The sequence below is a fragment of the Ipomoea triloba genome, chromosome 14 (genome assembly GCF_003576645.1).
Source record: "Ipomoea triloba cultivar NCNSP0323 chromosome 14, ASM357664v1".
In the NCBI taxonomy this organism is placed as follows: domain Eukaryota; kingdom Viridiplantae; phylum Streptophyta; class Magnoliopsida; order Solanales; family Convolvulaceae; genus Ipomoea; species Ipomoea triloba.
Genome location: NC_044929.1, coordinates 19,934,333 through 19,952,757, shown reverse-complemented (window position 1 = coordinate 19,952,757; position 18,425 = coordinate 19,934,333). Strand labels below are relative to the sequence as shown.

Genomic DNA, 18,425 nt, shown 5'->3' with positions numbered 1-18,425 from the left:
TATAAGTATGACATTTGTGCATATAAGTGTTACATTTGCATCTTGACCCGACCCGTCTCATGGTGAGACGGTCTCACATAAGTTTTAAATTAATGAATTTATGTATACACTTCAAAAAATATAATTTATTATATAAATGTGATGCTGTAATAGTTGAAAATAATAATTACTCCAATTTTTAAATTCTAATTTTCAAATGCAAAAGAATTAAAGACGTCTGTCACATCCAGCCTTTACCCAATAAAATTAAAATGAGAAGGCCTCACAGGATTCGGCCCACATGACGGCCCAGATTATCCATATGCGATTGTCGTCAAATCGGATCACCTGTGGCTGTACAAACAAAAGAAAACGAGAAACGACCATGACTGACTGGGAAAAGAAATTAGAAATAGTAAAGTCACCGGCGAAAGGTTCCGTTACCGCCTTAGCTTTCTAAAAGGAGCAAACATTTCACGCAGTCCTTCTATTGCTCGGCGCGGCGCTGGCTTTCCGGCGAGCTTGTAGTGTATACTGCGCCGGTGATCCGCACGCTTTTGCTTAACTCGGTAGGTGAGACTAATCTCTCTCAGAGTTACACCTAACGGACTTTATTTGGACATGCAGTTTTATTGCTTTATTCAAGTGTTCATCTGTATGACTGCAAGTGTAAACGTGCTAGGCGATTTGTTGAAGACAGTTGCTGCTGGTCGGGGGACGATTATTGGATGGGATATGGCGGAGCTACTGTCGCCGCTTGTAAAGGAAAACCAGCTGATCAAGGGGATATTCGCGGTGGTGGGAATCATGTCTACTCTTGTCGTCTACGGTCTCTTACAGGTGAGCAGCGACCTTTATTTTTACCCTGAGATCGTTGTGATTGGATATATGTGTTTAATTCATTGCTATGAAATGAAAATTTATATGTACTAGTGTTTATGGATTGTGAATTGAATGTGACAGCATAGATCATATCTCCATTAAATGGATTCGAGTTCAGTATTTCATGCTTAATTGAGATGGATTAGGACTCAAATACATCAAAATTTCACACCGTGTGAACCTTTGTATCAACATTTTATAAGAACATAATTCTATGCCAGCTATTAAAAATGTGTAACACTGGCATATTCAAATTTAATAGAACATGATGATTGAAGATTTTCACTTGCAGGAGAAGATCATGAGAGTTCCATATGGACCAGATAAAGAATATTTCAGATACTCGTTATTTCTTGTCTTCTGCAATCGCATTGCCACTTCTGCTGTCTCTGCTGCAGTTTTACTGGTACTCCTATAGTCCTACTTTATGTTTGATTCGGGCATCACATTGGCTTTATTATGCCTAAACCTTTAGTTAATGTTTCATTTCATATGTACCGCACTGCACAAGAATGTATTTTTTTGCAAAAAATCTCCAACCACAAGGAATAACATTTATTACCAAAGAATTTGATGATTCTTGATCCATTCACTGGGCATGTCTGATTCAACAACTTCCTTTCTGTGTTCCCATTTTTTCCTTTTTGACTTCAGGGAAGTAAGAAGGCCTTGGATCCTGTAGCTCCAATTCATAAATACTGTATTGTATCTGTGTCTAATATTCTTACCACAACATGCCAATATGAGGTGAGCTCTGTGTGCTATGGCTTCTTTAATTCCCACCCCTCTTCAAAAACTTTTTAAAAAGGAAATGGAAAAAGAGATATCCATCCATTGTTTGGGAGCTCTTATTCCTTGTTGTGAGACTGAGATATGGGTAGTAGATGTAAAGTAACTACTTTTTGAATCCTTTTTTTCAGGCTCTCAAATATGTCAGTTTTCCGGTTCAAACTCTGGCAAAGTGTGCCAAGATGATTCCTGTAATGGTATGATTAGTCACCCACCATGAAATTATGTTGAGTAAAGTTAGCTATTAGTTATTAGCTGCTAGCTATTTGAATTTGAAAAATAACATATAAGGACATCAATATGTTTTGTTAAGTATTCTTTCTCAATAACATTTTAGATTTACTTCTTTAAAAAAAAAAAATACTCTGTACTTTATAATAAATACCTCAAATTTTAACAATTTTTTGAATACTAAAATAAATAAATATGTAAAATTTATTACTCCGTATTTAAAAAATATCTTAGATCAATTGCAGAAATACTTTTATTAAAACAATACACATAAATAATTTGGGTCATTCACCACATAATGTTTCAATATGGTACTTACAACTTTCATAACAAAGAAATAACATCATCAATACACATAACAGAAAGAGAAGGACATATTTCAATTACCCAAGAATCAAAGATGAAAAAATTCCCTGTTTGAAACTTTTGAAATTTAATTAAAAAAGAAATACGAAGATTAGTTTACACCACCATAGCTTAAAGAATGGAGCATTGTCTTTTGATTTAAATCCTATAAACACTTTTCAAAAAGCTTGATAGATGAGCTTTATTTGAAACTTAGATTTTTGGATAAAAAAGGTAATTAAAAAAGATATTTACCAAAAACCTAAATTAGCTTTTTGACTTGAACAAACAACTAAAAGCTTTTCAAAAAGCTAGTCACCAAACACCCCCCATAACTAAGCCCACAACTTGAGGTATTGAATACTATTGATGGGAAGGGTATAAATTGATTCCTGTGGAGATCAACTTTTCAGGATTATATGGATATGTGCAAATCAATAGCTGAATTGGTGCCAGATTAGATTCAATATCTTATTGGGACCCTTAATTGAAATATTTAGAATTTTATCCCTCCTAGATTTTCTTTGGTAGCTCATAGGTTAAAGCTGCCTGTCCTCGTTGATTTTTTTTTAATATGATGTATATTTTGGAATCATATTTTGTTTTGACTTCCCTTTACATTTCTTTGACTATGAAGATCTGGGGCACAATTATCATGCAAAAGAAATACCAAGGACAAGATTATTTTCTGGCTTTCTTGGTGACTGTTGGATGTGCATTATTTATTCTATACCCGGTAACAACAATTTCTGTATTAGTTGTTATCTGTTGTGCTGATAGGTTTTGAGATACTATATGTCTATATATTCAAGATGCATTCACCATGTCAAACATTCAATATTTATTTTTATAATGTGCTTTTGGTTCTAGGCTGCAGGTGACTTTAGTCCTTATAGTAAGGGAAGGGAAAGTACAGTCTGGGGAGTTTCCCTTATGATTGGCTATCTTGGGTATGAATTCAATGCACATATATTTTTAATATAATTTTAAACCTTGGTTATGAATTCAACTTGCACATTGTTTTCTATCATCTTAAACCTTGAGTTATTCTGGCATGATTTGTACAATTCTACATTAAGTTATTTTTTATTTTTTATTTTTCCATTTGCATGTCCTTTAATAAATAAAATCAAAGGATGAGCAAAATGAAATTGAAGGGTGCATTCACAAAAGGAACAAACATAAAACACTTGTAGACTATATGAATGCAAATTGCACAATCATGAATACTTTTCCTCACCAGTGCATGAGCAAGGGTTATTTTATTACCTTCTCATATTCCCTTTTAATGTTTTGCACTAATTGTAAAAACACTTTCATCACAGGTTCGATGGTTTTACAAGCACATTCCAGGATAAACTATTCAAAGGCTATGATATGGAAATACATACTCAGATATTCTACACAACACTATGTTCTTGTTTCCTCAGTTTCAGTGGTAAGATTAGTTTTCTTGTGGTAGGCTCCTTCTGATTGCTCTGCATGCACCTTTCTTTACATTACACTTGCACAAGCTCTCTCTATCATGTTCCTTTCCCTTGCATCCTGTTAGACATATGCATATTCTCATCTTGTCTGGTTTCTTGACAAAGTGGCTTTGTCTGTTTCATGTTTAGGCCTAATTTTGCAGGGAAATCTTTTGATGGCAATAGATTTTGTTTCACGCCATCATGATTGCTTCTTTGACATTCTTCTCCTTTCAACTGTAAGTTGATCATCTGTAAAACATTTACTTCATTAAATTGTTATCATTATTGTTATTGTTTATATGCCCTAATTTATAATACCTAAATATGTATGATGACATTTATAAACCATGAAACATTATGATTTCTTTTGTAGGTGGCCACAGCCAGTCAATTCTTTATTTCTTTCACAATCCGTAATTTTGGTGCTCTTACCTTTGCGACTATAATGACCACAAGACAGGTACGAAGGTAGATTTTGGGGTTTAGAAAGTTAACCTCTGAACATGTGGAGTTCTTAGCTCTAATCAGTTTTTTCTTATGGTGTAGTTAGTGAGCATCTTGTTATCGTGCATGTGGTTTGGTCACCCACTCAGCTGGGAGCAATGCGTTGGAGCTGTAAGTTTTAATTCTGCTAGTTATCAACTTATTGTTCTCTACTTACTGTCCTTTAAGTTCTTAATGCTGAATCTCGTTCAATCTGTTCAGGTAATAGTCTTTGGTTCCCTTTACTCGAAAAGCTTCTTGAGAAAGAAACCAAAACCTTTGCCCATTAAAGACTCCGAAAATGGAGCTTCAATCCCTTCAACGGGGAACTCGTAGTTCCCAACACCTTGAAGTTCTTCATGTCCTCCTCCTCTACAACACCTTAAAACTGCACAGAGAATCTACGGATGCTCTTATTACACTCGTAGTCTCTGAGGGATGATGGGGATCCTTTAACCGCATGTTTTCCATCTTCACATTCACACATTTTCTGGGTTAACTATTCTTTAGACTCCCCTTTTATTACATACCGTTCAACATATTATGCATTTTCAGTTAACAGATTTTATACATTAAGTTATTATGTACATTTAGTTAACAGATTATGTGTATAGAATCTGTTAACTTGAAAGTACATAATATGTTAACTGCATGTATATAATATGGACTAAAGTGGATCCTGGTGCACGATATAATTTGTGTTTAAAAGGACATTAGGCTAAAATATTTGACGGACAGGCTAGGGACCTTGGTTTATTAATTTATTGTACTAATGTTGCTCCCATATCCTGAGTTCGGTAGTTTAGATTTGTGGCGTCTCCTAATGATTAATGGTTGTTTATTACATAAATCATTTCTATGTTTAGCTTTTGATGTTCTGTAGTTTAGAATTGTGGTGTCTCCTAGTGATTAATGGTTATTTATTACATGGAAAATATTATGTGTGCTCTTATTTTCTATACCAAAACTTCTACTCTCGCTCACAAACTCTTGATGCAAGTACTTTTTTGGGGACCTACATGATAAAAAAAAATAGTTTATCCTTATTTGTTAGATTTGAGAATAAAAGTTAAGGAGTAGAATTTGAAAGTATACATAGTAGAACTCTTATTACATGAAATAGGAAAGGATAAAAGAGTTATATTATTACATGTACTCCTTAGAACAATTTCATCAGAGGCTTTTTTTGGAGTTTTTTTTTTTTTTTTAATTTACGGTCGGATAAACAGACTGAGTTGGAGGAAAGAGAAGAGATGAAAGAGGAAAAAGAAATTGCAGTTATGTTCTTTGCGGACCCTGGCCTGTGAAAAAAAAAAAAAAGAAAAAAAAAAGAATTGAGCTAGTGAGTGTTGTTTGCGCTCTTTTGTGGACTCTTGACGTCCTCGTTTGCATGGTATTTTTGTTTCCCTCTTCTATCTCTCTCTCCCCCTCTCCCCTTCCTTTCCATGTGGCAAAAATACCATGCAAAAAATTTTGTGATGTAGAGAGTGAAGAAAACAGCTTATGAATGAAAATGAACAAATAATAATAGCTCTAGACCAAGTAAGGAATGCAAAGGCTATTATAGAAGAACATGGTGAATCAATCGAAACAACAGAAATTGAAATTGCTGATATAGTAAGCAAAGATATCAGTGTTTATTCAAGAAATGATGATAGACTAACAAATTCCATATATAAGTAAACTACCATAAGTAATTGTTGAAAGTGTATAAGCAATGATGATATAGGACACATGTATTTATGGAGTACAAATATTTTATGTAAGTACAGATTTAGTAGGTAAACCCATAATAATTTGTCAACTTCTCAAAATTGGAGATAAAACTAGAATAGAAGGATCATTTCTCGATTTGTGCGTGTGATCCTTGCCTAGGGGCCATGCTAATCTTCTCTGTATCGTTCCAATTTTATCGGATGTCTCCGAAGAGACAAAAGAAAATAATGAAAGTTTAAACTCAAAAATACCATGTAAAATATAATAATTCCATAATTGGCTATGTGAAAAAAAAAAAAAACTTTAAGAATAATAGCGTTAAAGGGAAAATTATAGGACACGATTAGAGATCAAAAAACATTTGTAAACACACAAAGTAAAAGTGGAGAGGTAGAAGAAATTACAACACTATATCTACTATACTAATAAGAGCCAAAGAGAGTTAGGCCTAAAATGGGTAGAAAAAATGGCGGTCAAATTATTTAATCAAATGGATGGTTCAGATGAATTATTTAATCAAATAGATGGTTAAGATAATTCAGATTAATATTATTCATAGAGATTACCTAATTTAACCTTACTTTTATGATTATCCGTTAAGTTTTCCGTTAAATATTCTCTTCTCCGTTAATATTTTGTTAACTTTTAACTTACCCATTAATTCCTATAAGAAAGGTCTTAGGTTTGAACCTCATCTCAATCAAATTTGACATAATTAAGTTTCTCACTCTATTTACTCTTATTACATTAAATAAATTAGTAGCTACAACAAAAAATGATACATATGTATTTCTTTAATTTAGAATTATGTGTCTACAATATCTTTATTTGAAAAAATTATTCATTATAAAAAAATTAAATTAAATAAGAGAAATAATTTCATTAGTTATATTGTCTTTATTTTCTCTCATGCAAAGATTCTTTACATTCAAATTTATCAATTGATATTCATTATATTGTCCATTATCTTATTTTTACAATATCTTGTAATTAAATATCAAAGTTATAGTACAAAATAATGTTATATATTTATTTACCAAGTATTTTATTAATACTATGAAAAAAAATTTTTAAAATAATTTGAAGCTAATTATATTAATTACTTGGGGATTGGTTGACAAAGAGAGTACTCAAATAACCCAACAAATTGAAACGGAATCGCTCTATTTTACTCTTATTGAATTAAATAAATTAGTAGTTATACCAAAAAATGATACATATGTATTTCTTTAATACCATGAAAAAAATAAAAAAGAATAGTTTGAAACCAATCATATTAACTACTTGGGGGATTTGTTGACAATGAAAGTACTCAAATAACCCATTACCTAGCAAATTGAAGCGAGGAACTACCTTTTAATATCTTTGGAATATATAATATTTTAAATTTTTAAATTTTATTAATTTATTTAATCTTTTTTCTTAAACTAGGGATTTCTTTATCCACAATAACTCATTCAACAATAATGGTTGAACCAAATGAACCCCAAGCAGAACACCTAAAGGAAAGTCCATAGCTCCTATATCATAATCTCACTGCATGACATTGTCATCTATGCTACCAACAATAATCGAATTGCAAATAACACACTACCAACAAAAATGAAGAGAACAAATAGTAAAGATGAAGACAATGACAATGTTACTCAAAAGAGAATTAAGAACACTTAGAAAAATTCAAATGAAAAGTAGTATTTATTTAGACTATCATTTTTAGACCAAATATTTAGGCTATCGATTTTACAAGGTTGCAAACATTTATTTTAGTAATAATTATAATGAATTTTCTATATTATCTTGGATTCATATACTTTGAGTTAGATATTTAAATAAAAAAATTCGACATTCGATTACCCATGTATAAACTTCTCATATATAATCTTGCATTGATATACTTTCAAATATTTATTTAAATATAAACATTGGGCATTAACCCATTCGCGCAATGCGCGTATAAAACTAGTTATAATAAATATGCTACATTAAATAATGATAATTGAATGCTACAAAGATAAGCAATAGATTAATAAATTTAAAACACATCCATGCTCCAAAAACTATTGGTGACTGTAACTTCAAAAAAAAGAAAGAGATTTGTTGTAAACAAAATTGAAATAAAACCAAAAGAAGAATGTATGTATTACAAGACATGGTTATAATGATGTTACAAATTAGATAATCCTCTTATGTTGTGAAAATTGTTACTAAAAAAAAAGTTTTGAAGAAACTAGAAGAGCACTTACTAACCTGTAAAAAGAAGGAACCTCAGTTGATTATTCAAGCTTATCAACAAGAATAACTGAAAGAAAAAGATAGAAAGATGAAAAATCATGGCAGACAAAGTATTATATAACTTTAGACTTTCTAAAAATTTAAATTACTATGTTATCCTTGATGTTATATATACAAAGAGTAAAAAGTTATTCCCCCCCCTCCTTGTGGACAAAAATCCCTGCAAAAAATTGTGAACGAGTTCTAAAATTATAAACATACAGTACTAAAATTGTGACTATGGACCAGGTCCATGGCATAACAACCGTATTGATTGGGATTGGGCTAGAATTGGACTTTTTATGATATATCACTAGTAGTGAAGCAGGCCCACTAAGCTTCAAATTGTTTAGCCCACAAAGGTTGGGAGTTGACATCAGTTCGGAAAACTGCGCCGCACCTTGGTACTCGCCGGCGGCCGTAGCAGGGTAGCACACAGCTTCCCTCTGCGAGTGGGAGAGAGCGATGGCACCTCTAAAGTCTTTGGAGCAGCGTTACCCTATTATAGACTCTACCTTTCAGAGCTTCTGTGCCTCCCATGGCATTTTCTCAGGTTCCCAATCTGCTCTAATATCCCTTTGCGCTCTTTTCTTCTCTTCGTTAAGAAAATTTAGGGTTTATAAGAATCCAATACGTTGCATGAAAAGCTCCTAATTCCACAATTGTTTGGGATTTTTACTCCTGGAAATAAGAAAAAGGTAAAATCTTTACAACATTTTGATAGAAAATAATCAAACTATTATTAACTGCAATCTCTAACAATAATTAACCCTTTATATTTAATGCATACTATAACATGCTCCTCAATCCGATCAAGTGAAACAAATCAAAGATTGTCTGGAAAAAAAATAGCCTAACAAGTCCCCTTAATTTGAACATATGAAAGTTTGCTTGTTTGCACTCTATTTACCTTGGAAATGCTAATATTCTAATCTTGTGAGAACACAAAAAGGGGATATATTACTCAAAAAAGAATAGGCAATTGAAAAGGAAAAGGTTTGAGAATTTCTCTGTAATCTATCAGGAATGGAATGAAGATGAAAAATGTGATGATGATATTATCATCAGTAGAACTTCTGCATAAAAATGTGATAATGATGTTACCATGATACAGGGATTATGGTGAATGTATTTTAGTGTTTGGTGGTGAAGGGTTAAAGTCTTTAACAGTTTTGGTGAGTATTAGCAGAAAGTGAAGGTGTTTTATGTAAAGAATCATAGTAAAATGAACTCTTTCTTATTCATTTCTAACCTTCTAGGAAGGAAAAGCAGTTTTCAACTTCTGAAGACATTGATTTCATTGTTTCATAAAACAAATAAGATTATAAGAAATGATTTGCCTGTTAGTACTAGATATCAAATATCTTTTTGAGATGATTTCTTTTGTTTTATACATTGTTTTAATTATCTTGTTCTATGTGCAGTAGAAGACTTTCTTCTACATGACATGCACGCTTTAGTGGTTTCTGCAGAACAGCACAATACTTCAGCAAGATTGAAGCGGGTCAGTCTTAACCAATACGCTGCTTTCGAGCCCAACTCTAGTGGTATTCCTTATGTGTGAGTCTTTATCCTTGAATGTATAGGGCATTAACCAGGTTCTGGCTAGTATTGACACACTGCATCAACCGTGGTTAAATGGTATGGAATTGTTGGAAGATGCACTGCAGCATAAAAACATTCTCTCTACCGGATGTCAGTGGTACCAGTTCATGAATGACCATTACTTCCGTGGTTATTCTGTAACTTTTGCTATGCTATAAATTCTAATATTCTAAAAATATATGGTTATCTTAACCAGCATCGATGACTTTCTTAATGGTGGATTGAGAGCTGGACATCTTATTGAGCTAGTTGGACCATCATCTTCTGGTAAAACACAAGTGAGAATACGTTACATGTTGAAAGTTCTTCAACAAATTTGAACTAGTGATCTGTTCTAATTTTGCCAAGGATATTTTGTTTTCTGGCTAAAGAGTTCACCTATATTTGCAGTGTTCATTAATCATAAATTTATTGTTAATTCAAGTTAGGTATGCTTTATGATTGCCTCAAATGTCGCAAAAAGTTCAGGCAGAGTTGTATTCTTGGACACTTGCAATTCTTTTTCTTCTAAACGTGTTGCAGAGGTTGTCAGTCAGATGTCAGATAATTCTACTAGTAAGGTAAAAAATGTTACTTCTAGGTTAACAATGGTGCTCGTTGCCCTATCTATCTTTCTGACATTTTAGTCAATTACATCTTATGTAGGCGAAAAAATCACTCGAACATGTAATGAGTAATATAGTCTGTTACTCGGTATTTGACATCTTTACAATGTTTGATGTGGTTCATCACCTGAAGAGTACGATGAGATCTCAGGTTTAAGTACCTTCCCTCTTAGCTTTCTTTGCCTTTTTATTTTATCTATCAGTATATATCTTGAGCACATGACTTCACACTCGAGACAATAATTTTTATTTTGAAATAATATTTAGTTATTGTTACCTTCCATGTTCTTACGAGAAATTCATCCTTCAATTAAGTCTAAACTCTAGCATTCTCATCAAAACAAAATTTTCAAGATCTAGTTCACCGAGATTTGATATGCAGTCAGGTTGCAGGGCGAGGATGCTTATCATTGACTCAATATCTTCACTTATTACACCAGTTCTTGGAGGGAGTGGTGCACATGGTATTCACGGTCCTCTTATTATGATGTCAGTTATAGAATATTTACAGAATTCTTTTACTGACTTAAGATCACATTTGGTGTAAAACAGGACGTGCTTTGATGGCTTCAGCTGGATTCATACTAAAGCAACTAGCGGATGAGCATCACCTGCCGGTTTTGGTTAGTAAGAAGAAATATCTTCGATTGCCATATGTTCTCTCTTATATTTTCAATATGGAACTCTTAGAGTCTCCCTGAATCAAAAGCCAACTGGGCTATAATGCACATGGGCAAAACCACACTAAAAGATTGAATCCAATCAATTAGCTAGTCTAACTCATGACCTTATAAACTGATATGTTCTCACTTATATTTTCAATGTGGGACTCTTAACAGTAAGTATATTGTACAGTGTTTTCAAAATTTTCCGTCTTTGAGGTGATACTATCATGTTCGAATAGGTAACCAATCATATGGTGGCTGGCGAGGCGGGTCTTCTGAAGCCTGCACTTGGCGAGAGTTGGAAGAGCATTCCACACATTAGACTGCTGCTTTCCCGTGACTCTACAAGACACATTAGCAGCATTTCAGTGCTGAAACATCCAAATATGGTATGTTCCTTGAACCGCTGCCATCTTCTATCGCTGATGATTGGTAGTCCTCAAATGGTTTTCACCATGAATGGCATTCATTCCATCCAGACTTGTGTGTATAAAAAACATCATAATACCTCAAACCATAATTTCTGTATTTACCCATGTTTCTATCAGGCTACTGGAGATAGAGTGGAGTTCCAGATATTATGATATGATAAATCTGTATTTTGGAGCATGCTGACTTTAGTCTGAAGGAAGGTTCACTCTGAACTGAAGCTTTAATATCTCATGCTATGTAAATCTTTTTTTTTTTTTTTTTTTTTGGGATAACTCAGGTTTCCTGGCTTTGTCAGATTATATCCTGGACTCCATGAATCCACCCCAGGTTAATGAGGAGGTAAATCTTGATAGAGTTATACGTACAGTAAAAGTAATGAACAATTTTATAGTAGCAAATGTATGTCTCAGTCATGATCAATGATCTCAAGGTGTATATGTTCACAACAGTATGAGGTGAAGGGTTTGGGACTCCAATCCGAAGCTTATTCTAGTCTTATAGTCTTATTATGGTTTGTTATGCTAAATCATAATAAAGATAAGGGCATTCACAATGTAGTTGGACTCGGGATACTTACTCTTCGTATCATCACCTAGGGGACGCATATTATCCGAACTAACACCTAAAATTCGAATTGAATTTTAAATTTCGAGTGAACTCAAATAGTTATCGATTCGGATATTTTAAATTTTAATATATTCGAATATAATACAATTACGTCAAAACATGTTTGATAATTGTAACGTGTGGGGCACTTTCCTACAAATTTCCGGGATGCGTGTGACACCTTCTCGAGGTTTGCTACACTTTTTCGAAGTTTTCTAGGAGTTGTACATAAGTTCTCATAGTTGGTAGAATGATCTAGAATTATATACACAAGTGCAGAGGTAGTAGAGAACCATAGAATATTCTAGAACTTTATGGAATCTTCAAATGTGTAAAGAGAGCTAGGGAGGATTCTAGAGAATAAATATTAGCCGTAGGATTAAGTAGATCTCCACCGGTCATTGATGAGGTGGAATGGGTATAAATACCCCTAGTAGGGCTCATTTGTAAATCATCCAAGAATCCAAGAAACCATTCAAGAGTGGAATAAAGTGTAGAAGCATTACAAGTTCCCTACAAAGTTCGAGTGTTTCTTTTAGCTTCTTGCCTAACTTATTTCCGTAGCCCTAACTTATTTCCGTAGCTATCTCATGGCTTAATTTGTATACTTTTCAAGGGAGGAACGAGGTTGACTTAGCTATTTGAGGGGAAAAATAGTTGAGGCCGCACGAGACGTTGTAAGATCTTATACTAATGTAAAGATTAGATGTATTCTTAAAAGAAGAAAATAATGTTTTATACTAATGTAAAGATTAGATGTATTCTTAAAAGAAGAAAATAATGTTTCAAATGTACGTATCTTAGAAGTTAGAACACAACAAGTCACTAGAGTTTGTGGTCAGAAAGTTCTAAGTCTTTAACAAGGTCGGAGAGTTTGTGGTCAGAAAGTTCTAAGTCTTTAACAAGGTCGGATGATAGTAAACTCACAAAATATAAAGGTCGGATGATACTAAGACAGTTTTGGTCTATAAGTTCCTTCTTTTAGGAGTAGTTTTGCAGGAAGTCACCAAACACCATTTTGGTGTATAAAAATTTGGTGCAATATTGCTGCAAGCAAGACACTAAATTTTACACCAAAATGGTGTAAATGAATAGTGTGTCACCAAATATGGCGATACACTATTCATTTACACCATTTTGGTGTAGAACTTTTTAAATTCTTTTTGTTAATTGTCTCCTTTTAAAATTTTATATTATTAAAAGTAAATTATAAAGAATTAAAGATCTCATTAAGACGTTTAAAACAAGATCAATATCGACTATAAAATAATTAAAAATTAAAATACATGAAAACATAAAATTTATTTTAAAATATTATTATTTATATCAAAATTATATTTTTTATTAAAATAATTAAAGTAAGCAAAATTAAAGTTTTAAATTATAAAATACAAATTATTTTAGTGCATGAATATAATTTGGTGTAAATGGATTGTGGATGAAATAAACTTTAGTGCAAAATTTAGTGTAAATGGGTTGAAGATGAAAAAAATTGGTGTAATAATATGCTGAGAATATTTCTTTTAGTGTAAAATTTAGTGCAGAATTTGGTGTTTTGGGTTGGAGATGGTCTGAATACATGCCAAAATTTTGTTGATAAAGGGCATGGAATGGCTGAAAGGACATTTCATGTTGAAAGGACATTTCATGTGTTATTCATTTGTGGCAAATTATACCGTGCACCACGTACGTAAAAGACGTTGTTTTGAGCATTGTAAACTAATCGTCCGTTTTTTTGGAAATCACGTTTCCCGTTTCGGCCGATCTCTGTATTTATGTTAATATTCTGTGTATTTCAAGCAATCATTATGTGTATTCTAGGCAACCGTTCTCTGTATTCATGTTAGTAACACATGTTGTGATGTGTTTGTGCATTCAAATGTTTAGGAGAGTGAGTTCTGTGTATTTTGTGTCAATATTCTGTGTATTCATGTTATTAACACAGGTTGTGATGTGTTTGCGCATTTGAATGTTAGGAGGATGAGTTCTGTGTATTTTGTGTCAATATCCTGTATATTCTGGGCAAACATTCTGTGTATTCTAGGCAAACGTTCTGTGTATGTATTCTAGATAATGATTATGTGTATTATAGATAATGAATTCACTGGAGTCATTCGCGTCCGCGTCCACTAACATCTGTGTATTTTGTGTCAATATTCTGTGTATTCTAGGCAAACATTCTGTGTATTATAAGCAAACGTTCTGTGTATTCTAGATAATGATTATGTGTATTATAGATAATGAATTTCCTGGAGTCATTCGCGTCCGCGCCCGCGTCCACTAACATCGAAACGACGTCGTTTACGTACGTGGTGCACATTGCTATATGCACCGTGGTGCAGGGTATAACGATTGTTCATTTGTCTAGGTAATTAAGGTCAACTTCCTAGTCTCGCGGGTCAAAAACGTGCCATGAAGATTAAAAATTGTCGAAAACTGTTATATACACTTCATCATTATATATCTCATTAAATATTAAATTACATCCTAAAAACTAATAATTTTCCAAAACAATTAGCTAGTAATTATTAGATACTTTACATACCACCTTAGCTAGATATATAGCTATCTAGCTAGCTAGATGTTTCACAAAACTATGATTTAAACAACATTAGTATAACAAATGAAAGTGGGTATTTTTAGGAGGGGAAAAAGCAGATAAAGAAACAACCAAAGCAAACATCAATTATAAAATTCAAGAAATTAATCTACCTAGATAAAGAATGGGGGAAGAAAGATGAAAAGGGGGGAAAGGAATTAAAAAAAAATAAAGAAAAAAGAAAAGAAAAGAAAGAGCAAAGCTCATGCATGTAAATTTAACAAATTAATAAACCCCCACTAAAATAAAAGCCCCACAGCTTTAATCGCGTGATCATAAACCTAATGATTTCAACCAAGACCCACATTTTTAATTTTTCATATAATTATTATAAAAAAGCATTTAAAACATTTTTTTTCATTTTTTAGGAAAAATAATAATATAATGAGTTTACTTGTCCATTAGAAAAATGGAGAATAAAAAACTAAAAAATTGAAATAAACACAACCTAATTGTGCGAGAGAATTATTAATGAAATCCGCCTATGTTTTTACTAGATCTTTGATCAATTGCGTGCAAATGTGCAAAGACATACATACACATACGAAGCGACTCATAACAATTATCATAACTTTAACTTAATATTCATTGGTTATTATGAATCAACCGATCCATAAATTAGTTTACATATCCTCAAATAGTTTACTTTGTAATCCAAAAGAAGATATTTACTATAAAAAAAAGTTAATCTAATAACCATTTTCTTTCATTTATTTTTTTATTTGAAAAGTTGTAAAGAGATGGTAGGCAGTAAAAAGGGGGGTTTTATGCTAATAATAGAGTTAAACTAATAGAAATATTGTAATGCTAATTAATGAAAAAGCATATATAGCATCTGAAATGAAATGATTATGATCCGTGAAGCTTTAATTTCCACTTAAGAATTGTCAAAAGGTAATTGGACCTACCAGAGAAGAAACACACACATTTTTCACCCATTTTTGCAACCATAATCATTACACCCATATGGGCTAACCATAAAGTCTAACTGGATTCACTTATTTTACTAATTTCTGCACACCCATCATCTCAAACAAGCATCTCATCTGCATATATCGCTAATTTTTCTAATCTCTGATCTTTCTGGAATATCCTATCCTATGTGCACTGCAGCTGCCTGCTTCCACCATAGTGCTATCCTCAATCCCAAGGATATTCAATTGCTCCCCGCTCTTAAGAAGATAAATCACGAAATGTATCTCAGTAAGTCAGCAGTTAGAAATTTACTATACAAAAGTCATAATGAATTCAACTCGATCTTAAGACTGGGAGATGTATGTTAGTCGTGAAGTGTATCTAAATTGGTGATCGCAAGAGATTCAACTCTAGTTTCTATACAGTATTACTGACTTACTGGCAGGAATTGAACTCATACCCGAATCATATCTTATAGCTACTAGCGCTACTGAAACTTATCTCATTTTTACCTTAGTATCACTAGAATATGTCCGGGAGCATACTTTAGGGTTATCTTGACTCAAGTCTTAGGTGGCAAAGTTGAGAAAAATTGAGGTAATTTAACTCACTTAGAGAGATTTAGTCATAAGATGTGTGAGAATAAGTAAGCAACCAAGTTGACCATATTCAACAAGTTTTAGAATATATGTTCGAAAAGATTAGAAATTTAATTTGTCCAAGTTACATGTATTTAATTGGCAAATGATTAAGAGGTTTATTTGAAAATCTATTGATAAATGCTTGATACATAAAAATGGAGAATAGCTGAGTTTAAATTCATGTCAGGATCTCCCCCAACTCCTAGTAGCAGTGTAGCACCAACCACACATTATCATACCTTCACTGGGAAGATTCTAATTGTCAAATCAAACATTTATCATTATATCAAAAGTTACGATTAATAACAAAGACATAATATTTTATTTTTATTTTTATATAACAACTAATGCCGCACTTTGATGGAAAGATGTTGGAATGTCAGAACTTGACTCTCTCAACCTTCGCCTAATAAAATCTCAAAATATGTACTCTATCTTTTAATAAAATAAATAAAATGGTTAAAGATGAATTTTTAAATATATCTAAGGAGGTTAAGGTAATGAATTATAAAATCTTTGATTAACATATTTTGTTGTTGTTGTTTTTTTTTTTTGGAAAGAAAACAAAAAGAGAAAAAAAAAATTGTTTCTTGTTAGTTGAAAAGCATTCATAATGTGATAATGATATAAGAAAGGCACGCTTGTGGGATGAGATGGCGGGTCCTTGGCTCCTGACTCATTGGGAAGAGTAGAATGTTACAATTTCCTATTTCTTTTTTTTTTTAATTTGATTAAAAAAAATTAGAAATGATTAATGTAATGCAGTTAAATTAAAAATTTAAATTAAAAGTAAAAATATTATTGTAATTATTCATCGATTCAAGTACAAATAACATTCATTATATGAACATTTATTTGTAAGTCGTCTTCCCCGTTTGATAATATTATCATTATATTTCTTGATCAAGTTAAATCGTTTTTGTTATTACCTTCGTTTTATTGTTCAAAAATAAAAAGAAAATAAACTCACGTCAAATGCCAAAAAATTTGTCGCTGGTGAACAGTGTTGCGCCATATATGGCACGACGACACTGCTCACTTGCATCAAATGTGAGAGGGGAGAAAACTTACGTTTTTACCCTTGCCTATTTTTATAATTCCAAATGTATCTCTTATTTGTTTTATATGTAAGTTTTTATTTTGTTAAATACTTATATTTAAAGTTTGCATTATTAAATAAAAATTATACCATTTTAGATGTCATTGAGACAATTGAAACATGAATAATATTGAATATATATTCATTAAAATTTTAAATACTTCAAACATAAATACAACATGATAAAATTTATTAGAGTTAATTTCAATTTTGGTCCTAAATTTATACCATTTTAGTCCTTTTTTATTAGAACATTCACTTTTGATTCTAGTATTATTATGACATGATCATTTTTTGTCCTTTATCAACAAAACAGTTTAAATATCTTTAAATACAAGAACGTTTCGCTCTTCAATTATAGATGTTTTTTAAAAAATAAACATAAAAATAAAAATAAAAAATATAGTGGTTCAACATCCCTTGTATAAAAAAGATTAAAATGTCTTTGTATTTAATGATATTTCAACGTTTTTGTTGATAGAGGACTAAAAATGGTCATGCCACAATAATACTAGGACCAAATGAGGATGTTCTAATAAAAAATGACTAAAAATGGATTTTCACATATAAATCTATGACTAAAAATGGAATTAACTCAAATTTATTATTTACATCACAAATTATATTTTATATTAAAGTAACTAAATTCAAACTAATAATTTTTTTTGACTCTATTACGTTGTAGTGAGTCAACAACACCTCCACTGAGGCTCGATCTCATGACCTCCCATATGGGAGAGTCACTATATGCCATTTGAGCATAAGGTGCTTGGCAAAAATTTAAAAATTTGAGAAACCAAATTATTTTAGTGTAGAATATATTTGGTGTAGAAATTTAGTGTTTTGATGTGATGGGTTGGAGATGAATAAAATTGTGTTCGCTTAGCATTTTCTCTAGGTTTCCATTATGTAACCGTTCTACAATGTTGACACGGAATTTAAATAAAATAATTTGATAAAATTCTTCCATCATGTAACCCTTCTTAATCCTTCCTCATCATTATTTTTAGGGAAAAAGTATAAATAAGTCATCGAACTATTTGGGAATTAGCAATTAAGCCATCGAACTCAAATAAGCTCCAAATAAGCCACT

The 18,425-nt window shown here is 32.0% G+C and overlaps 2 protein-coding genes and 1 non-coding gene across 10 annotated transcripts; 2 read left to right on the top strand and 1 right to left on the bottom strand.

Moving 5' to 3' along the window:
* Positions 1-361: 361 nt before the first annotated feature.
* On the top strand, positions 362-5,113 carry LOC116003671 (UDP-galactose/UDP-glucose transporter 5B-like). 5 transcript variants are annotated; one of them, XM_031243578.1, is made up of 12 exons: positions 362-552; positions 662-819; positions 1,154-1,267; positions 1,516-1,608; positions 1,782-1,847; positions 2,864-2,962; positions 3,097-3,176; positions 3,552-3,664; positions 3,843-3,931; positions 4,069-4,155; positions 4,242-4,310; positions 4,401-5,113. In XM_031243578.1, the coding sequence occupies exons 2-12, from the start codon at positions 715-717 to the stop codon at positions 4,512-4,514; spliced, it is 1,029 nt and encodes a 342-aa protein (XP_031099438.1). In that variant the 5' UTR covers positions 362-552; positions 662-714; the 3' UTR covers positions 4,515-5,113. The 5 variants fall into 5 exon arrangements, with proteins under 5 accessions (XP_031099438.1, XP_031099436.1, XP_031099437.1 ...); XM_031243576.1 differs by having other exon boundaries at positions 626-819; XM_031243577.1 differs by having other exon boundaries at positions 362-548; positions 4,401-5,043.
* An 894-nt stretch (positions 5,114-6,007) lies between these two features.
* LOC116005394 lies at positions 6,008-6,110 on the bottom strand. Its single transcript, XR_004094973.1, has one exon. It is a non-coding gene; the product is annotated as a U6 spliceosomal RNA (small nuclear RNA).
* A 2,405-nt stretch (positions 6,111-8,515) lies between these two features.
* Positions 8,516-12,025, top strand: LOC116004906 (DNA repair protein RAD51 homolog 4). 4 transcript variants are annotated; one of them, XM_031245107.1, is made up of 11 exons: positions 8,516-8,718; positions 9,590-9,669; positions 9,752-9,867; positions 9,967-10,048; positions 10,199-10,330; positions 10,416-10,526; positions 10,758-10,839; positions 10,928-10,998; positions 11,280-11,429; positions 11,589-11,672; positions 11,768-12,025. In XM_031245107.1, exons 1-10 carry the CDS (start codon positions 8,631-8,633, stop codon positions 11,622-11,624), a joined length of 948 nt encoding a protein of 315 aa, XP_031100967.1. In that variant the 5' UTR covers positions 8,516-8,630; the 3' UTR covers positions 11,625-11,672; positions 11,768-12,025. The 4 variants fall into 4 exon arrangements, with proteins under 4 accessions (XP_031100967.1, XP_031100968.1, XP_031100966.1 ...); XM_031245108.1 differs by having other exon boundaries at positions 9,593-9,669; positions 11,589-12,025; XM_031245106.1 differs by having other exon boundaries at positions 11,589-12,025.
* Positions 12,026-18,425: the final 6,400 nt, after the last annotated feature.